The sequence below is a fragment of the Brachypodium distachyon genome, chromosome 2, assembly GCF_000005505.3.
Source record: "Brachypodium distachyon strain Bd21 chromosome 2, Brachypodium_distachyon_v3.0, whole genome shotgun sequence".
Taxonomy (NCBI): domain Eukaryota; kingdom Viridiplantae; phylum Streptophyta; class Magnoliopsida; order Poales; family Poaceae; genus Brachypodium; species Brachypodium distachyon.
The window spans coordinates 6,415,081-6,437,388 of NC_016132.3; the positions used below are offsets into that span (position 1 = coordinate 6,415,081).

The following is a 22,308-nucleotide window of genomic DNA, read 5'->3' on the forward strand; positions in this document are numbered from 1 at the left end:
AACATTTTTAATTATGAAAATCATGTATGTTAAGCTGCAATTGTCAGTCCACAACAAAAAAAAACTGCAATGGCTAGATAGGTCATGAGTTGGGGTTGAAATGTGTTGTCAACATTTCTTAAAGTCAGGATACATGTAATTGAAAGCTTAACCTTCACCGTAGTACTCACCTACAATGATCGAGGATCCAGATCTAGAAGTTAGCAAATGTATCACAAACGAATATGGTACACACACATGATACATCACTAACAAATATGGTATATACACATGATGCATCACAAACAAATATGGCACACACACATGATACATCACTAACAAATATTGTACATGGAGGGAGTAACACTTAGTACACTTCCTATTAAGAAAATATACACCACGGGTTTTCAAGAACCACCTGAGAAAAATCCATTGTTTTTCTCCTTTTTCGCTTCCTCTCCATTTGAGTATTGTGTTCCTGTCCCAAGGTATACCTTGTGACTTTTGCCAGAAGCATCTCCAAAAGCATGACACAACTTTTGTACTTGAAGATGAAGATGGGTGCAACTATCATCCAAAGTATCTGGCTAGGTACCAACCAAGGTCGATTGTGTGCTGGGTGGAGGTGTTTTGCTATTAATCATGGTATTAAGGTAGGAGATGTTGCAGTATTTCAACTTGTGAGTTCAACAAAATTTAAGGCAAGTGATTACCAAGGTATTTCTCAATGATTGATGATCATTTCTTCACCTTCTTGACATTGACTTCATTCAATACTATTAGAAGGATACACATTTTTACAATCTTTTGATTTTCATATCTTATATGCACCAGCTCTATATATTAAGGGCAAATAACTTGATTACAACTGACGGGGCACTTGGTCTCCTCTATTTGGAAGCTGGCAACGAAAAGAAGTCGAGTGAGTCAATGTTTATCTTGTTTATTATGCAGTTGCCAATTTGTTTTACTTTTATAAGATAACTAATGAATCATCTGAACCATAAAGCCCGGGGGGGGGGGGACCTCTAGCCCGGGCACGGCACGTTGCCCGAAAAAGGCCATTTTAGCATAAAAAATAATTCTTTCCGGAATAAATAAATGATTTGTATACCTATTTTCCTGAAAAATACTCATCTTAAGTCATTTTGTGCTTTTTCGGGCTTTCGGGCTGAGCATTTGGCTGGAAAGTGAAGCCCAGGCCTGGCCTAGGACCCTAGGCTTCGGGCCGAGCCACCCATGCCCAGGTATAATTCCACGCACCGACCCCAACCTACCCCCCCTATCCCCCTATTTCATGTGCGGCGCCCAACACTCACTCCTTCTGCCGATCCGCCCCTCTTCTTTTAGTCTTTCTTCTCCAAATCAAAGTAGATCTAGCTTATACCCAACCCGAGGATTTCCCGTGGGGCCCCTCTCGGTCTCCCTATGTATCCTCACAACAAACTTTGCGTGATTTTGATCGATCTTGTGAGAGTATGTATGTCCATTAATTAGTTAGAATAGTCATCAACCTGCACACACACATGATAGATCATTAACAAATATGGTAAACACACATGATAGATCATTAACAAATATGGTAAACACACATGATGCATCACTAACAAATGTGGTACACACACATGATACATCACTAACAAATATTGTACATGAAGAGAGTAACACTTAGTACACTTCCTATTAAGAAATATACACCACGGGTTTTCAAGAACCACCCGAGAAAATTCCGTTGTTTTTCTCCTTTTTTGCTTCCTCTGCATTTGAGTATTGTGTTCCTGTCCCAAGGTCTATCCTGTGACTTTTGCAACAAGCATCTCCCAAAGCATGACACTACTTTTGTACTTGAAGATGAAGATGGGTGCAACTATCATCCAAAGTATCTAGGTACCAACCAAGGTCGATTGTGTGCTGGGTGGAGAGGTTTTGCTATTAATCATAGTATTTAGGAAGGAGATGTTGCGGTATTTCAACTTGTGAGTTCAAAAAAAATTCAGGCAAGTGATTCCCAAGGTATTTCTCAATGATTGATGATCAGTTCTTCACCTTCTTGACATTTACTTTATTCAATACTATTAGCAGGATACACATTTCTAAAGTCTTTTGATTTCTAAATCTTATATTCACCGGCTCTATATATTAAGGGCAAATAAATTGAGTTCAACTGATGGGGCACGTGGTCTCCTCTGTTTGGAAGCTGGCAACGAAAATATGTCGAGTGATTTAATGTTTATCTTGTTCATTATGCACTTGTCAATCTGTTTTACTTTTGTACGGTAGCTACATAATCATCTGAACCATTTCTTATTCTGCGTGATGCAAAACGACAAAGTTTTGAGGATGTGAAATCTTAGGAGGATCCAAAGGTTACCAAAGTCAGTACCAAAGTACTTCACAATGATAACAACAATCTAGTCTCTGAATCAATAGGTGGCATCAGATTTTCAGAATCAGAAATTGGGTTGGAAGCTGATGGGGCACTTACTCTTCTGTGTTTTGTAGGTGGTACATAGATATCGGGTGAGTCAAAGTTTATCATGTTGAATTTACACTTGCCAGTATATCAACCACTGATCAGATAACTACTGAATCTTTTCGATCGTGTGTTATGTTCTGCAATGCAGAAGAAGAAAGTCCAGATGGTGTCAAATCTAAGGAGGATGAATAGCTTACTAAAGTAAGTCGCTCTGTTGTGCCCAGAAGTCATTCCTACGCAAGAATCTTCTCAAACATATATATAAGCGTACCCCACATATGATGTTGGGGTGATCATGGAGACTATCAACATCAAGGAGGGTTTCAGCATCCACAAAGCGCATGCTTCTTCCAGGGAGGACTTTGTGTTAGAAATGTGCCCTAGAGACAATCATGCAATGTACCCTAGAGACAATGGATATGATTGTACTTCATTATGTTCATGAGATTTATGGATAATGTGTTATCTTATTCCTTGGATAACATCATTTATATATTGATTAAACAAGTATATGACTTGTTTGTTAAACTCTCGCTTGCTTTGTTTCTTTTGTATTGGTTATTCTAATTTGGTCCCTGCTCGTATATCATATGAGGACACATTGAACAATAGATTGGCTTATGAGACTTGTTGATTACTACGGTTCACAAGTCATGGACATGGAGATGTCATAACAATTATATGGGCACATTTTGGAGAATGGGTTGCTAGACAGACCAATCATGAGACACCGCGAGAACATTGTATTCTTATTGACATCAGTAGGTATCATACAATTTGTATGCTTTGTCCTTAAACTTGTGGTTTCGGTAAGTTCTTTGAGATGTCTAATGTCTTACATTGGGGTTACCTCTAACAAGATAGTTACAAAGGTACTTTCTTGTTTGTCATGAAGCATGCTTTGAGGCAAGGCCAATCGATCAAGAGATATATATGTTATGGGCCCTCAATTGACCGCATCCAGAAATGCAAGGTTGTGCTACAAACGGTTATGGAGTTAAGCTAATCGTGGATCTCGAGTCACATGATCGAGAAAAAGAAGTCAAGCTGTCCAAGAAGGATGACATGTACTCGCCTTGAGGTTGAAAGATATTGTGAGGCAAAGGCAATTGCATATAGGCTACATTTTCAAGGTTCGTCTGACTTTGATCTTTATGTGTATTTTTAGGTTCGCGCTGCTAGGCATCAATACCAACTATTGGGAAAAAAGGGTATTTGGCCCATGTCTAATTACATATGAACCTAGATGGTTGCACACTTAAAGAGTTAGAAACCCAATTAGGATAGTGATCTGAATTGTATTGGCCAGGAGTTCTAATGGATCACCTTGTGATCCTACTCCCTAGAATACGTGTATATAAAAGAGCTTTTGGGGACTAATTTCTCATGTTTTATAAACCCTAGTCACCACCCTCTCATGCCAAAACCGCGTGGCTAGAGTTAGCAATCTGGATGTGGTATTCAGTGCCCCGTACGTGTGGATACCTTGGAACTCTTGCCACCTTGCGATGCTAGGATGATCCATTCATTACTACGACTACAACACTGTTACTTCCTTCACCAACCCCACTTATGCTGCCCTGTGCATCTAGCGGTAATTCATGATCACATCCGGCAATTTATCCTCGGGTTCTTGGTAGGAAATTTTGATTTTGTGCTAGCTGTTTTAGGGGAAAAAATCTCTCAACCTTTCAATGAAGGAGAACTTTGTTAAAACATGTCCACCGAGTTTCGACATCTCCTTCCTCTTCGTGGGAGACTTGGAGCAACAATGCCCATTTTCATCAGAAAGATTTTGGTGATCTCTTGCTGGCTGGTTCAGGGGTGTGGAGAGAACTGAGTAACTACTTTCAAGAGGGCAAGTGTTACTTCAGTTAATTTAGGGGATGGCCGATGTGTCTCTTTTTGGCATGATAGTTGGCTTAATGATATGCTCATCTCCCAGACCATCCCAGCTTTGTTTTCACATGCTCTTCGCCCAAATATCATGGTTGCAGCTTGTTACTTCAACAGGACCTGGATGTATTCTTTGAGGTACTTAACTTCTTACTTCAGGCAGAGCTTGTTATAAAATGGTGGAACTTACTGCACTTTTATCAACAATCCAGCCCTCTCCCAATACTCCTGATGACAGTTTATGGAAATTGAATCACTCTGAACCCTTCTCAGCTCTCAAACTTTATCAAATCTCTAATTATGATCTCTCACAAAAAAATCTCTAAATTTGGAGTACTTGATAATGCTTCTGCTGATATATAGCAATGTTCAGCCACCAAAAATAGTAAATCTGTGGCATGGTTGATGATCAAACAAAGAATTGAAGTCTGGGTTGTGCTTCATTGACGGCATGTCATTGACTTTCATGCTTGTCAATTTGATTGTGATCAGTCTGAAACCGTTCTCCATTTGGTCCTCGCCCAAATGAATTTTCTCTATCCTTGGGAATTGACATCTCCAAAATTCAAGGTGGAAGCGATCTGTTCAGTTCGCACAAGCTAAACCTGCCTCCTGAGAGACAGTCGGCTTGGGATAGTATTCTTGTTAATATCCTCTGGAACATATGGCTGGCTCAGAAACTGAAGGTTTTGACAATATGGTTCTTCCACTGCAGGGGCGGGCCCAGGATCTCGAGAGTGGGTATTCAAAATTGTTTTGCAAATTCACTTGTCAAAATTGCCAGTTACTTGAGTGTCGGATTGAATGATTGCTGAGGCATTGCCCGTGCGCATGTGCACCATGGAAAGGTAGAACCGTCGAAGCGCAGAGCAGCCGGCCAGCAGCCAAAGGTGTGGATGCCGGGAGCAAAGCAGGTGAGGAAACAGAGAGTAGTCGCTAGGTTTTTAGATTTTGAGAACAGATCTGTTTGGGGATTTTAGAAGGGGGCGTAAGGTGCAGGCATCGATCTAGGTCGTATGTCTAATGTAAACACTCTTCTCCCCCATTGTATATTCAAACTACCTATCTAATATCTAATTAAAGTAGCAGAAATTCTATGGTTCAGATTTTACAAAAGTTATCGTACGGTCCAGATTTTTTTCAGATTTTGCAAAAACGATATCAAGCTGGAGAGTTCATATGGACTATGGAGAGTATGGAAAAAAGTGCTAAAGCAGTCTCAACTCTCAACAAACTAATCCAATCAGAGCCAGGCTAGGCAATAGCATCGTATGGAACATACAATATCGAGTTTACCTGTGATTCCTTTTCCTAAATATATACGAATACAAAGATTAACACGACATATCCAGTAGGCCAGTAGGGTGATCCGTGATCCGAGTACGCATGTGAATCGCAATACTGTTGTGTTCCTAAATAGCACAACGTCCACCAAAAAAATCATAGTCGGAAGGGAGACCTTTAGTCAACCCACATCGAGTACTAGAAAAATTTAGACAGTCAGAATTGATCCTTTTAGCACAAGAGGGATCTCATGCAAATCTAGCATATCGTCGTCACAATTGCCAGGAGAAAAAATTTAGACAGTCAGAATCAATCCTTTTGGCACATGAAGGGGATGCCGGGGACGGGAGGGAGCTTGCGGGCAGCGAGGAATGACGGAGTCGGAAGGGAGCTTCGATCTGGACAGAATTGTCCGGCGAGGGAGGATCGGAGGAGATGCCGAGACAGGGGCGGCTGACAGACGATAACAAGGAGAGGCCGAGAGGTGGGAGCGGACGGGCGACGGCCAAAGCGTTGGCAATCAGCCGACGAGCGGCGGCACGCGTGGGATCCAAAATCGCACAGGCGGCTAGGTGAGTGAGGAGCCGAGAAACAATCAGACAATGTGTGGCATGCTGAGGAGTCGAGAAACAATCATTGAGGAGGTTCAGGACATGTAGATTTCTCTGCCTAGGGACAACATGATGGAGGAAAGTAACTTTGCTGAGGAATATCCTACTCCTGCTAAAGCTGTTAAACATAAGAGAGGGAGGAACAAAACCTGGGGCCAGTGCAGCCTACTAGATAGAGCTCCAGGATTCAGAGAGATGGAAGGACCATGATGGACAAAGCCCAGGAGCTGCTGGAGATGAAAAATCTGGAGAAACTCGAAGGTAAACCTGCTATTCTGAAATATTCCTTTGCTTCAATATGCAGTGATTCCTTGGTTGTTAAAGCTGAACTAATTAAGGTGAACTTAGGTGTTTCTGAATTTGATAAACAATATAATGTTGCTAAAATTAAAAGATTAGAAACTGATAGAATGGAAACTCTTGCTAAGGATCAACCTGAAATTTTCCTGCCCACTGATATTGACATAACTATGGAGGACATTTTAGAAGAACATGAATTAGATGATGATGAATCTAGCTGTCACCTTAGTGATGGAGAGGCTGAAGTCATTGAGAAATTTGGGAAGTTATCCTGTAGAATGAGAAAATTTGGCACCAAGAAAAATAAACAAATACCAATAGATATCCATGATGACATCTCTATTTTGGAATGTTAGGGGTCTTAATGACCCCAATAAAGTTTCTCATGTTGCTACTACTATTAAGGCTATTAAGCCAGATATTATTGCACTGTCTGAAACTAAGAAGATGGACTTTAGTCCAACTCTCCTGAACACTCTAGTAGGCCCTGCCAATTTCTCTTGGAACTTTTTGCCTGATAACAACACTGCTGGTGGCATCCTATTAGGGATTAATGATGATGCTTTTGACACCCTGGTGTGGTCTATTAACTCTTTTTCTGCCACCTGTTCCCTTAGGGACAAGAAAGACAATTTTGAGTGGTTAGTTGTAGCTGTGTATGGTTCTGCCTATGAGGATCATAAACAAGAGTTCATTGATGAGCTTCACAAAGTGAGCAATAGCTCTACACTCCCTCTTCTCATTGGAGGGGATTTTAACCTAGTTAGGGAAGCTGCTGATAAAAATAATGGGAACATCAACCTTAACTGGACTAGCAAATTCAATGATTGGACCAACTGTTCTGCTCTCATGGAACTCAAGCTTGCCAATAGGCAATTTACCTGGTCCAATAACCAAGCTAACAATATCATGGCCTCTATTGATAGACTGTTCATGACCACATGTTGGGACTCCCACTATCCTTCTGCAGTTCTATCTGCTCTACCTAGGGTGGGCAGTGATCATACTCCACTTGTGGTACAATGTGGCCTACCAGCTATTCCTTCTAAGAAAGTTTTTCGTTTTGAAAAATGGTGACTGTCAATAGATGGTTTTACTGAGTTGGTGAGACAAAATTGGAATCTTCCTTGCCCCTGTTCTCAAGCTATTGACATCTGGCAGTTCAAAATTCGTAGACTTAGAAAATTTCTTAGAGGTTGGAGTATTAATATTGAGGCTGATCAAAGGAAAAGAAAAAAGAGCCTCGTTGCTGAGTATGATTGTCTTGATATCATGGCTGAATCCACCCTCCTGCTACCTGAGGAACATACTAGGATGCACGCTATTAAGTCTGAGCTATCTGCCATCTGGTGCCAAGAAGAGACTAAAGCTAGGCAACGATCTAGAGAGAGAGATATTTTAGAGGGGGATAAAAATACAGCATACTTTCATGCATTAGCAAACCAGAGAAGGAGGAAAAAAGAATTGTTGCTCTTGATGGGCCTACGGGGCAGATCAATGATAATGAGGGTATGCTTCAACTGGCGGTTGATTTTTATAAAAACTTGTTTGCCAAGGAAGACAGGCTAGACATTAATCTAGATGCTGATTTTTGGAATTTAGAGGAGCAAGTTACTGCAGAGGAAAATGATATGCTAGATCAAGACTTTTCTGAGGAAGAAATTAAAACTGCTGTGTTCCAATCTTATGCTGAGGGTGCACCTAGCCCTGATGGCTTCCCTTTCCTTTTCTATTAGAAATTCTGGGAAGTTATTAAAATGGACTTAATAGCCCTTTTCAGGGACTTTGACCAGGACCAGGCTGATCTGTTCAGGCTCAATTTTGCCATGTTAACACTCATTCCTAAAGTAGCAGATGCTACCTCACTTAAAAAATATAGACCAATAGCCCTTACTAATTGCAGCTTTAAGATCTTTGCTAAGGCCTGTACTAACAGGCTGGGAAGATGTGCTGACCGACTGATCTCTGAAAATCAAACTGCCTTTATTAAAGGGCATTTTATTTTAGAAAGTGTGGTTTCTGCCCATGAAATTATTCATGAAGTGCATAGGAATAAAAGGATGGGATAATTTTAAAATTAGACTATGAAAAGGCTTATGATAGAGTGGACTGGTTTTTCCTAGAAAAAATGTTGGAGCATAGGGGCTTTAGCCCTAGGTGGAGAAACAAAATCAAGGCTCTCATACATGAAGGGTCTATTGGTGTGAAAATTAATGATGTGGAAAGCCATTTCTTTGAGACTGGGAAAGGTTTGAGACAGGGAGACCCACTCTCCCCCCTTCTTTTTAACTTAGTGGCTGATGTTTTCACTAGAATGATCTCTAGGGCTGCTGAGGCTGGCCCGATTTCTAGACTTCTTTCTGGCCTTAGGCCTAGGGGAGTGGTCAGTCTGCAATATGCAGATGACACTCTGCTCTTCTTGGAAAATGATGCTGATAAAGCACAAAACCTGAAATGGATTCTCTCCATTTTTGAACAACTTTCAGGGATGAGAATTAACTTTAACAAAAGTGACCTCATCCCAATAGGGTTGGGTGATGCTGAAGCCAGTAGGATGGCCCAAATTTTTGGGTGTAAACTCAGTCAGTTTCCCATTAAGTATCTAGGGGTTCCCCTGCACCATAGTAAACTTAAGAAGGAGGATTTACAACCTATGGTAAATAAGGTTATCAAGAGAATTGCTGGGTGGAGAGGAAGATTACTTTCTTATGGCGGTAGGTTGGTGCTCATTAGAGCTTGTTTGGCTAGTATCCCCATTTACATCCTCTCTGTTATTAAGTTCCCTGCTTAGGCCATTCATGATATTAATTCTCAGATGGCCCACTGCCTCTGGGATAATTATGAGGGACATAGGAAGTATCACTTGGCTAACTGGGAGTTGGTCTCCCTTAAGAAGGAATATGATGGACTTGGGATTCCTAACCTAAAGGATCTGAATATTGCTTTGCTTGCTTCATGGATAAAGAGATATCAGCTTGATGGCCATAAACTATGGAGGTAGATTGTTGACTTTAAATACGATGGTGTTCAACCTAGTATTCTCTCCAGTGAACCTAGACATGCCTCTCCTTTTTGGGAGGGGATCAGGAGAGCCTGCCAGGCAGCTAAACATGGGTACCAGTGGGTGTTGGGCAATGGTAAATCCATTAAATTTTGGGAGGACCTGTGGTTTGGCTCCTCCAACTTAGCTACCCAGTTCTAGGACCTGTACTTTATTTGCAATGAACAAAATGTCACTATTGACAGGGTGTGGGATGGTGAGGAGCTAAAGCTCTCCTTTAGGAGGGGTTTTGATGATGGATTAATGCAAAAATGGTTTGATTTAGTTAGTATTATGAATGGGATCTCTCTTACTGAAGAGAAAGACCAGCTACTTTGGACTCTTCACAGTTCTGGAATCTATAACGTCCAATCACTTTATGCAGTAATTAACTATAGGGAGGTTACTTCTGTTTATGTTCCTGCTCTTTGGAAAATTGTTGTTCCCCCTAGAGTTCATTTTTTCTTGTGGTTATTATCACACAATAGATTGCTCACTAGAGACAACCTGATTAAAAGACAGCGGTTAGATGATATTTCTTGCCTGATGTGTTGTGAAAATGAATCAATCTCTCATTTGTTCTTCGGATGTGATATTACCCAGTTACTCTGGTCGGATGTCTCGAACATGTTGAACGTGAATATTATCTGTCGCTATGAAGATGTGGCTGTTAAATGGATTGCTAACTCTAGATATATTGTTCACAATATGCTTACTGCCACACTTATGTGGATGCTCTGGAAATTTCGTAATGATCTTCACTTTGGTCGTGTGATGTGGTCTGGTCTACAGGTCATTTGATACAGGTTGCTCCGTTTGGTGCGTCGCTAGAGAATCATCTGCCCCGCGAGACAATTGGCGACTCTGGACACAGTCCTTGTGGCATTAGAATCCAAGGTGATGGAACTTCCCCGAATCCAAATGAGATGAAGAAAAGCATAATGGTGCTTGCTGATCCTGGCACCCCGCAAGCTTTTGGGCCTCGGCGCTTGCTGTTGGCATGATGATGAATTTGCTGTAGCTCGCTGTGTTTCAGGCTGTTTTTGAACTGGTGTCGGCGTTGTACTTTCATGAAGAATGCTGCTGGATGTTGTGCTGTAGGTGTCTGTTCTGGTTTTCCCGATAGGGAGAGTTCCTTATGTTTGTGCTGTCATCTGTAAGACTTGTGTTTCATTTTCAATGAAAATGGAACTGGGCAGGGGCCTTTGCCTCTAAAAAAAAACAATCAGACAATGTTAGGAGAGTCAGTGACTGAGTGCACAGGAGAAGAATAGACAGTCATGTAGGAATTTTTATTCCTTTGAGACATATATTTTTTTAAAAAAAATAGTAAACTCGCTGAATACAAACAAAATACACATCGGGTCGTAACCGGACGCACCGCACAGTTTTGTGCTGTCTTGGATGACGATACACAGCCTTAGCGCCGTATGCAAGCAGTCTTATATGAATCAAAGTAAACAAGTCTTCGTGCCATGGCACAAGCATAACTCATATGAAAATTCAGTAAATGACTTGATGTTGATCAGAGGAGGTAGAACAAACAGAAAATCAATATCCGCAAGGGGGTCATTTTAAAAAAATAGAAAAGAAAACAGAGTGTCGTCAACAACAATAGAAGAACACAAAGAAAAACCCGTAAATACCAATGGATGATGAGTCTAATAGCGACAAATATTGATTACAAGTCAATGCTTATTGCATCATCTGTAAAAAGAAAACTAATCTCCCATATATTGTGTTATGTATTTAAACAAACCTAAGAAAATCCATTAAAAGAGAAGAAATAAATATTTTTTTGGTTAGGTAAAAAAGAGAACAAATCAAACATTCCAAAAAAGAATTGAACAAATCTAAACACAATACATCCAAACTATATACAAAATGGATCTATTAGAAAACAAAATTAATAAATTATATATACTGAAAAAAATCATCCCAATAAACGAGTCTAGCGCGTTGCGCGGGTCACTGGTTATTGTTTTATAAGAGGCGTAAGAATGATGATACTCTTCATTCTTAGAAAACTGACTAGGAGCCTACGATATTGTCTCCTCCGTGCATAAAAACGAAAACGAAAAAGTGCCGACGGAGCAAGAGCAACTCAGTGGGCCGGAAGAAGAAGCTGCGGGCCGTGGGAACTGCTGGATCAGCGGTTAAAAAGAAATCAATTGTGATTAGACAAAGAAAGACAATCTCACGCGCGCTGGACCCAAAGAACATATGCCATGTCTCAAAAGAGTATCATCATTCTAGATGATGCTCGGTGCATAACCTGATCGACCATGCCATGGACTTATACTCATCTACCAGCAACGATTAGTGATGGAATCGATCCATCTAGAAACATCAGTCCCGTAAATCCATTGGTTTAGTTGGGATGATGTTGGTTCTCTCGTCCTTCATTACCTGCCTATTATATTTGCTGAAAAGCTATCGATGCCTTTGCCCTTTCAAAAGCAAGCGAAGAGAGTGAACAAAGAGGCCTTCTTTTTTTATCCCAACTAACCAAAACGAAAGGTAAAGCCTCTTTTGCCGAATCATATAGAACGATGGAAAACGAATATATTAAGAGGGCCTTGGGGAGTCTTGAGCTCAAAGCTATGGAAAGCTCGGAGAGGATTGAGCTCGAAGCTTCATGAACCATTCACGGCCGCAGAATAAGCTTTTTTTCATTAGATCCCGTGTTTTGATTAGTGGCCGGATTCAGAGACGCGTGAATATAGAAATACAAATTAAAACCAATTCTTTTGGGGGCTTCTTCTAGAAGCCGCCTTCCCCAAATTTCAAGAGAAACCGATCCCCAAATTTGTTTAGGCTTCCAAAATAAATTAGGCTAAACTATTTTGAAAGCTGATCTCCAAATCTGTTTAGACTTTCAAAATAGACTAGTCTAAAATATTTTGAAAGACTAACCAAATTTGGGGATCGACTTCTCCAGAAAGCTAGGTAGGGAAGCTCCGCAAAAGAACTTATCCTATATGCACCATCATGTCCACCCGAACCGTACAACATTTATTCGTGCCTACTTTTTAAGAGTTAACATGACATACGCCACTTTTAAAAAATGCCACTACGGTAGATCGAAAGATGCCACTGTAATGACCTTTTTTTTTTTTGAAACATCAAAATCATGGTGGCAATTTTCAAATAACTAAGAATTGCAGTGGCATATTGAAATTGGTTTTTTTATTATTATTACAACGTATAAACTGAAGGAATCTCGCCTGTCAAGAGGTTTGAGTCAATCAATTGTTATGATTCTCGAGCGCTTCTTTGGTTCAGACTTAGTACTCAAATTTTAAGCATTTGGATATCTATCCAACGGATCTCTGCATGCCCACCACATGTTACTTCCTCGTACAAAACTGAGAATGTTCTTTATCTCTCGGTCGACTCAAATTTACTTTCTCATGTTACATTTGATATCCGTCGACTCAAATCAATCTTCTTGCCAACCTCATGTTTAGATGACTTATTTCGTTTGTTAGTACGGAATATGATCAGTACTTGCACTAAAATAACGAGAAGTATTTAGTAAGGAAAGAAGGAGCAGAGGACGTAGCGTACAAAAATGGCGTGTACGAAACTAGAGAGTACTCAACAAACTTGCGTGCACTTGACAGAAATTCCAAAAAAGAAGATGCAAGTCGAACATCTAAAAGACATTGCGGAATTAATGATAGTACTTGTTAGTATTAAAAAATATCACATCTTCGCCATGCACCTTACACAGCGAGCCGACACGAACTGAACCAGAGCGTGACCTATTCGATCTCAGCCCACACAGCCGATCGAGAACCAAACCACTCTGCTGGTTTTCAAGTTTGAACAACAAGTATAGAGAGGAAAACAAAACAAATGGGTTAGCACATATATCAAGAGCTATTGTTATATGATGCCGTTGGTAAGATGCGTCGGCCGGCGATCACTTCAACCTTCTCGCATCATATAGTAGTATAAAGATCGCTGCGAATGCCTGGATGCATCCAAAGCCCAGCAATGGCTGCCGGGGAATCAGAGGAGCTAGCCATGCATTGCGCGGGACCGGCGAGGGCCGGGCCCGCCTAGTTGGCGCCGGTGGCGCTAGCGGCGGCGTCGGCAGCGGCACCGACAGCGTCCGCGGCAGCACCGGCAGCGTCCTTGACGGTGTCGGCGGCGCTCCGGGCGACCAGCTGCGCCTGCCCGACGGCGTCCTCCATGAGGCCGCCGGCGTGGGCCGCGCCGTCGTGCGCCGCGTCGTGGGCCGTCCCGGCCGCGTCGTGGGCCTGGTGCGCCACGTGGCCCGTCGTGTCCTGCACGAAACGCAAACGTTAAAGATGGAAGGATCTCCGGCCGGCCCGGCCCGATTGCTGTCTCACTGACCTGGGCGTGGCCCACCGCCTCGCCGGCCATGTGGCTCGCGTGCTCGGCCATTGCTGACGAGTGACGACGGTCGGGGTTTTCTTTGTCCGAACGGCTGGTTTTTATTTGTATGCGATATGAAAATGCACTGGATGCTGTGATCAGGGGGAAAGGCGAGGCCGCCGTTTTATAGGGGCGTTGCGGTTTCATGTCTGTGGACGTGGTTAATCTGGACGAGTATATCGTGCTCGTGCATGCTCGCCTCTCCGCCGGAGACGACGCGACGGACGGGCATTTGGACGGCGGAGCGGTTCCTTTGCACCACGCGCGCGACGCGATTGTGGACGTCCGGAGTTGACGGGTCCAACGCTTCTCCGGCCGGCGTTTCTGGGATCGACGAGAGCTGCACAAGAAAGACGGGCGAATTTGGGGCGTGCATTAATCGTCGTCCTCTCGTTGTTGTAGTTAACAGGAGGATGGGGCCTTGCACAACAGTACTCGCAACTCGCAAGCAAAAGCGGAAACTGGCTGCTCGTCCCAGGCCCAGCCGACAGCTGTGCTCCCTATAAAAGATTTTTAAGCTATAGGGAAATGTTGAGTACAGCATCCGTCGTAGTCTAGGTGGTTAGGATACTCGGCTCTCACCCGAGAGACCCGGGTTCAAGTCCCGGCGACGGAATGTTTTTGCCCTTTTGCTTCAGGCACGCATCGATCATCCTATCTCCCAGTCCCACGGCTCACTGGCCAAGTGAGGTCGTACTGAGTAGTACTCCGTATCTGTTTGCTTGCTTCCGCCAGTAAAAAAAGCGCCACCAACGAGGCAAGTTGCTTAAAGACTAAGATCTTCTAGCTTTACCTAAAAGGAGGAAAAGAAAGCTAAAGAAACAGAACAGTTAAGTGCGTCCACAGGGCAGTAGGGTGGCGGAGGAAGAAATCGAGGATGATGCACACAGCACACTGGAGTACTCTATACATTGGCATTAATTCGCTGAAATTAGTAAGCTTTATTGTTTTTTCTTCAATAAATTAGATGAACAAATGTAGTGGCCCTCAGAGGAGGAGACAATCCCCGACAGTCCGGGCCGCAAATTTGATGATTTGGTCCAGGTTTTACTTGTCAATTTTAGTGATTCGAAGCAATAGTCCGGGCTTAATTCGCCACTGGTCGTGTAGCATGTGTCCTCTGGTAACTAGATGCGTGCGGAAATTTTTAGTCAACATAAAAAGTATTCAAAACTGAAAACATATGATAAAATTTTATATTCTTCACTTGGTGGGGGATAGCTTGATGGAAGTAACATGCATGCATGTGCAAAAATATGAGTTTTTCAGTAAATAGGTGTGAACGGATTAATTATGTGATGATATGGCATGCTTACATGGTTAGAAAAATCTAGTGAGTTGCTTCTACTTAGATATAAAAGATTAGCTGCTTGTATCTTTTTAAAACCTGGTAAAATGTGTGAGCTTTGAATCAACATTCAAACATCCCCATCTTGAAATCACTCCATATGTAAACTACTCCTTCCGTTTCATAATTCTTGTCGGTTACATGTATCTAGACACTTTTAAGAAATAGTTACATCCATTTTTGTTCAAATTTGAGATAGAAGTTATGAAATGAAGGGAGTACAAAATAAAAGGTTACACTGTTATATTTCATTAAAATGTGCGTTTTGAAGTTTAGTACTATTAGTTCATTCAGCTAATTGACTGAGATCCTTAAAGAAATTAACCAGCCGAGAATTACCCAAAGCGATGAAATAAATAAACCCTCCCGGCGCAGCAGAACCTGATGATGATGACTCAGCTCGCTTTACCTTGGCAGTTGGCACAGTCTCACACACCGAGACGAGATCGTGAAGCGCGGCGTGCGGCCAGTCAAGATCCGTCGGCTGGCTTCAACGTGGTTCGTTTCATTTCATTTCATACCAGTGAGAGTGAGAGAGAGAGAGAGCAGAGAAAGCAGAGAGCACGGGAGACGGGACAGGAGGAGAAGTCTCCAAAATCCAAAAGCTTCCACTCACACTCACAGCGCGTCCCCCACTAGCACTCCGGCTTTCCGTTTGGGCTCGGCCGCACATGCCGACACTACCCAACAACATTATTGATGACTTGATGTGCCGTCGCAAAGCGGCGCAAGAGAACAAAGAGCCCAGCGCCACGCGCGCGCACGAGCAAGCGAGTGAGTATGCAGCAGCAACCACTGATCCCTCCTCCTGCTGCGGCCCCGCTTCCCCTTCCACCGCGCATGCGGCCGCCAAGGGATCGCGACGCCGCATCCGCCAGGCCGCCGGAGCAGCAGCACCGGCAGCGGCTGGGGCAGGAGCCGCGGCCGTGGCGCGCGGCGGAGGGTCCCCCGGCGCGCGAGGCTCCCGTCGCGGCCGCCAGGACCAGGTCGCCGGAGCCGAGGAAGAAGAACCACCTCGCTGCGGAGGGTCCCCCGGCGCCCGAGGTTCCCGTCGCCGCCGCCAGGACCAGGCCGTCGGAGCCGAGGAAGAACCACCTCGCTGCGGCGGAGGGTCCCCCCGCGCGCGAGCCTCTCGTCGCTGCCTTGTCGAGGCCACCGGATCAGCCTCACGGCGCGCCAGAGGGCCGCACGGCTCACGAGTCTCCCGTCGCCCCCGTGGCGAGGCCCCCGGCCCCGGAGGACCGCGAGCCTCCCGTGGCCCGGCCGCCGGAGCCGCGGCCGGGGCCGTACTACGCGCCGGTGGGGCACGCGGGTCCCGCCGCCGCGACCACGCACGGGCCGCCGCCACCACCGGAGCCGCCGCGTGAACCGTGGCCGTACCCGCCGTACTACTACATCGAGCCGGAGCCCGCGCGGCGCAGGAGGCGCACCTCGGCCCTGGCGTCGTGCCTGGCGGCGGCGGCGTTCCTCCTGCTCGCCGGTGGCATCGCTGCGACGGCGCTGTTCCTCCTCTTCCGCCCGCACCCCCCCGACATCGCGGTGGCCGCGGTGCGGCTGCCGTCCTTCGCGGCCGCCAACGGCACCGTGGCCTTCACCTTCGAGCAGCTGGCCACGGTGCGGAACCCGAACCGCGCGCCGCTCTCCCACTACGACAGCTCGCTCCGCGTCGCCTACGCAGGCGGCGAGCTGGGGTCCGTCTACATCCCCGCGGGCCTCATCGACGGCGGCGGCTCCAAGCGCATGTCCGCCAGCTTCGCCGTCCAGGCATTCCCCGCCGCGGTACCGCCGCCGCTGGAGATGGCCGCGCAGCAGCCGGCGGCGGCGGCCGTGGTGATGGAGGTGGACTCGTTGCTGGTGGTCAAGGGGAGGGTCACGATGCTGCGGGTGCTCACGCACCGGGTGCAGGCGGCCAAGTTGTGCCGCGTCGGCGTCTCGCCGGTTGACGGCAGGGTGCTTGGCTTCCGTTGCTGATCACTCGCTTGCTAGTTGCTTCTTGTGATGTTTAGGTTCTGGATTGAAATGTAAGAAATTTAGGGTTTTGATTGTAAGTGTAAGAAATTAATGACGCCAGAATTTTACAGGAAACAGCGCAGCTTCTAGTATCATCTCACATTGTCAAGTCAGATCATTCAACTGAACAAATTTGGGAAATAGAAATAGCCTGCTCTTGTGGAATTTCATCGCGGCCGAAACATTCTGCATAAAGTATGGTAAGCTACAGATCTTACATGGCGAGCTCGCAAAAAACATTACCATTTCGGAGATCGAAAGGCCGAAAGTAGTACAAATCTATTTAGTTCATGGAATGTGCGGGCTCCAAGAAGTCATGGAATGTGCGGGATACAAGAATTCATGGAACACATCCATGAAGATCAGCTCCATAACCAGGGTCTATACTACACGACGGGTTTACTGTTTGCTACTCTTGTTTGGGCGGCTACAAAGTACTCGCTTGAATAGGCAGATGCGGGATAAGCTGTAGTAGGAGCATCTGTTCAGCCATCGACGCCAAGAACTCGGAAGGGTCTCAGCGGTCGTAATGGACGACGTCCCAGCTTCACTACCATATCTTGTTCTTGACCCAAAACAGCATCAGTACTATCCCAATCACAATAGCAACAGGGGCATACTTCCGGATTAAGGCCTGAAAATCAAAAGAAGAAACTGTCGGATATCATATGTATGACAGGTTCAGTGCCACTGCGTATGAGTTGTTCAATACTTCATTATGGGATGATATGCAGGTCTCTTGCATATGTACATCAGGTGGCTGCTGTAGTTAACAATCAACTCAACTAAGACAAGAGACGACCAGCATTATCTTTGCTCGACCAGTTGGGTAATCTAATTTGTTTTATTAGTAGCAGCATATCAGTATTCAGCTAGTCAACAGAGATATGACTTCATTTCTGAAAGTTGGATGTGGGGTTACAGGTTGAATTTGTAAGCTTAACAAAAAGAAGATGCAAAAAATATTACTACTAAGCATCAAATGGCAGGTTGTGCCAAATCACAATCGGAGCAAGTTGTTTTTTACTGCACATTTGTTTATGCCCCTCTTTTTATGCTTGGAGTGGGGATTACAGCTAATGAAATTTGAAGCAAACTAGCCTGGAAGTAAACAAATAAAGCAAAATCGAAATATGAAAAATATTGTGCATAATAATTATGGAATCTTGAACTAGTTCAGTTTGAGGAAAAAAAAGGCTCAACGAGATGCTACAAAACAAACAAAATAGATCTACCTCAAAATTCCTTCCATTTAAGGACGGTGAAAAAGAAAAACATGACAAGAGTACCACAAACAAATAATAAGCCACACTTTATCTCATGTCCAATACAAAATTGACATTGTCGCACTACTCACATTCAGCTATCTGCTTGGATATATACACAATGTAGTGGAAAATGCAGTTACCTGGCGATTGAGATCCTTTGCCTTATCTGCATACATTCTGGTATCAGAGGTCAACCTACTAGACATTTGGCTCACCTCTGCAAAGGCCAAAAGAAACACTTCTTTGAGCAACCGTCTTAATTGACATGTCTGAGGTTATAATTATGCAACAATACATTAGAACGGACTGCAGCAAGTTCCCTTGCCAAAAAGGAGGTGCTGGGGCAAGGGAATTCAGAATAAGACAACACTATGTGCCAAAAAAATAATGTAAATGCACATAAAGCTTGCATGTTTTCTCGAAAAATAGGTGTACCAAGAAAACAAATCATTAAGGTAATCATAATACCTCCAAATTCAGGCTAGGATCCAAAAGATACATGTGTAGTAAAGAATGGAAGAGTAAAAGGGCTTATTGAAGAAACTCACAGGACAAAAACCTATAGTCCAATGGAAAATTCACATAGTAACCTAACAGTCATCCTAATAACTAATTCTCGTACTTTTTTAGGTAAGTACTAACAAATAGGCTCCAGCTAAACTCCAAATATGTGCAGAAGTCAATCACAATTTCACATGTCCTTCAGGCTAGAAAATATGATAAAGCAACAACACAACATAATAAACACAAGATGACAGTGGAAACTCACGGTCTAGTTTTTCACCCACACCAAGAACTTCTTGAACATTGCGAGTCATAATCTGGTGCACCTCGTAGAGCTCATCGTTCAGCTTGGTAAGGTTCCTTTGGGTTCTCGTATCCAAATACAGCTTCCTGGTTTTCTGGATGAACGTGTCTAAACAGAGACACATAAACTATCAACCAGTTGCTATTAAGAAATGAACGTAAAGAATATCATATAAGTTCGAGGAACCATACCAAATTTAATGAAAGCATATGGCCTCGCAGCAGTTTCAATTTGGTTGCCATTGACTCTCTCAAATTCATTTTTTAGATCTTCTAAATACTGGAATGCAAGCTTCTTTGGATAAGAACGATCACACATTGTCAAGTAGCATACACGGCCCTCGATGATGTAACTGTTTTGTTGAATCAAGGTGCAACAAAAGCAACTTTACTAGGGAAACAGGCTAAAAACTACAGCAAAGGATTTGCTTCTTAGTATGCATTATTAGTAAACTAGCAATGCAGCTCACAACGTGCAATCTACACACATAAATACATAATGTGTCATGAAGACAAGATGGTGTGTGTAGGACATAGCATACACGAGGTGTTGTAGATGCAAAACGAAAGAGGGTAGTCAAAGAAAATGTTTTGCATGATGTTGCGCAATCATTATCAAGTATTCAAGTCACCATTATCTTTGCCTCTTTGAAATGCAAAGGCAGATCTTAATAAGCAGGTGATTAGAATTCAATATAAGTAGAAAGTAAGAATACACATTAAGACATGTAACTACTCAGTTAAAGCTTAAAGCTAAACATTCTCCTCACATCCAAAATTTAGATTTGTGGGCCAGAATAATGTGCACGTCAACTACTAATGAGGCTTGCATGGTTCTATTTCTTTCTGCGCGGAAATCTTTCATAAATATTTTTTTAACAGATCACTTTTTTCTGAAAGAGAAAATGCTTCAGGTAACATATGGGTTAAGGATACTGGAAAAAGTATGGTCCAGTCTCAATTGACAGCCTTGATGATTCATGTTGTCCTTTTGATAAGTTCTTGAACAACAGTTTTGCTTGCTGCTTGTAGAAGTCAGCATCCTTCAGATCTCGACCGTCATCTAGCCCCTCCACCAATGGAAGGCCATCAGTGACACGTGCTATCATTGTCAGCTTCACCATTTTGGGAATGTAACAAGAACCAAACTAGCATAGATAATCTAAAACTGCCACCTGCATGGAAAGCAGAGGAAAGGTAGTAAATACTTCAGACATGTTGCCCCATCAACCATTCGTAAATATTCCTAATGTTGACTTTACATTTTCACAACAATGATTCGTACTTATACAATGACCATATATCTCAAATCGTGGCGGCTTAATATCTCAGCCAACATAAATAATAAGACTGGATGAAACTTATAACATGACTAATGCAACATCTCAAATAGTAACAGTGATATCTTAGCGTTCCAAGATTCAGAGCCAGCCCACTACATGAGCCAACAGGAGGTGAAACAAACCCCAGAAACAGAAGGACATCATCTGAAGCTTTGCATTCTTCAAACAGCATCTGCATATGTCTTACACTGCTTTGTTCATATGACTCACCAAGACCAGCAGCATTTATTTCAAATAAAAAAAGATAAATGCATCTACCAAATGAATAAACTTGCGGCAAGAATACCAAGGAGTGAGGGCCGATAACACTAGTGAGGTCATATCAAGATTATGATGGAATCTAAAAAATATGGAAGTCGGATCGAAGGTATCAAGATATATGTCCTTAACAACCTGGCATTAAATAATTAACTTCCCTGAAACAAACTATTGGCCATTCTTTGTGGCTATGATTATGAACTACACTAATAGGTCACATAAATCTATATCGGCATCATAAAACAAGCAATTGCCTCTTCAGACAGATTGACATGAGAACTTGCGTCCTAAATGTTCCAGGCCTCTAACTCTAAGCATCCTGAGCACAAAAAAATGGTCATGTTAATAAATGTGAATGATATAACAGCTTTCAGATGCCATGGTCATGCCCAAATATGCTAGGGTCATGACCGATAACTTCAATGTCAGAAAAATGCACATCAATGCTGCTGAGAGAGGGCACCCCAACTGAAGTCACAGAGGATTTTGCAACAAATTGTATCCATAGGCATTGATTAGCCATGGTTTGTGTGTTACCGGACAACCAGAATAACCCACAACATACATCTATGCTAACAAAATTTCGGTCCACAGATATGAAGGGTGAGCCTAGCGCACAGCCAACCACCGATCCACCAGCACGATCCCGAGAAACAGTCACTCTATGGCAACAAGGAAAAAGGTCAGTGAGCAACCTGGAGCACCTAACCACAATGAGCGAAACCCACGATTCAATAAGAGAAATGACGCAGAAACCACATGCATCCCTTCCGAAGGGCTTATCGAGGCAGCAACTACAGCCAATCGACTTGCAGGCCCGCAACGGATCCGCTGAAATCACGCAACCAACGAACACCCCGCGTCCCCGCCAAAAACCCTAGCAGCTCCCCGGATCGATCCGAAACCCCTCAACGAGCCCAAACGACAGCGACGAACAGATCCTGCACGACCACCGGAGTAGATCCGCGCGGATGGTTACGCATATGCCGTTGCGGCGAGCGCTGGGTACGGGTGGGCCGGCGGAGCAGGGAGGGGAGCCGCCGAAGGCGTGGGAATGGGGAAGGGGTCGTGCTTACCATCTCGCGGCGGGCCAACGCCTCCGCCTCGCCGGCTCGCGTCGTCGTCGTTCGCTCTGAGAGAGGCGGAGGAGAAGAAAGGAGAGGAAAGTCCCGGGGAGGCGCTTTTGTCGAGGCGGAAAGAGAAGGAAACAGCCCGTGATGGCTGGCGGCCTGGCGTGGTGGCATGGTCCGACCGCCGGGGGGGGGGCGCCGCTCCAACAAG

The 22,308-nt window shown here is 43.9% G+C and overlaps 3 protein-coding genes and 1 non-coding gene across 4 annotated transcripts; 2 read left to right on the top strand and 2 right to left on the bottom strand.

The window, feature by feature from the left end:
• Positions 1-13,254: 13,254 nt before the first annotated feature.
• Positions 13,255-14,371, bottom strand: LOC100842733. Its single transcript, XM_003565492.4, has 2 exons — positions 13,952-14,371; positions 13,255-13,881 (listed from the first exon to the last, which is right to left on the bottom strand). Exons 1-2 carry the CDS (start codon positions 14,138-14,140, stop codon positions 13,654-13,656), a joined length of 417 nt encoding a protein of 138 aa, XP_003565540.2. The 5' UTR covers positions 14,141-14,371; the 3' UTR covers positions 13,255-13,653.
• A 165-nt stretch (positions 14,372-14,536) lies between these two features.
• TRNAE-CUC lies at positions 14,537-14,609 on the top strand. The gene has a single exon. It is a non-coding gene; the product is annotated as a tRNA-Glu (tRNA).
• A 1,269-nt stretch (positions 14,610-15,878) lies between these two features.
• LOC100843037 (transcription initiation factor TFIID subunit 4) lies at positions 15,879-17,446 on the top strand. Its single transcript, XM_003565493.4, has one exon. It carries the CDS (start codon positions 16,122-16,124, stop codon positions 17,310-17,312), a length of 1,191 nt encoding a protein of 396 aa, XP_003565541.1. The 5' UTR covers positions 15,879-16,121; the 3' UTR covers positions 17,313-17,446.
• A 128-nt stretch (positions 17,447-17,574) lies between these two features.
• LOC100834897 (25.3 kDa vesicle transport protein) lies at positions 17,575-22,260 on the bottom strand. The gene is made up of 6 exons (XM_003566070.4): positions 22,104-22,260; positions 20,363-20,601; positions 19,619-19,779; positions 19,389-19,535; positions 18,760-18,836; positions 17,575-17,985 (listed from the first exon to the last, which is right to left on the bottom strand). The coding sequence occupies exons 2-6, from the start codon at positions 20,548-20,550 to the stop codon at positions 17,902-17,904; spliced, it is 657 nt and encodes a 218-aa protein (XP_003566118.1). The 5' UTR covers positions 20,551-20,601; positions 22,104-22,260; the 3' UTR covers positions 17,575-17,901.
• Between the last annotated feature and the right edge of the window lie 48 nt (positions 22,261-22,308).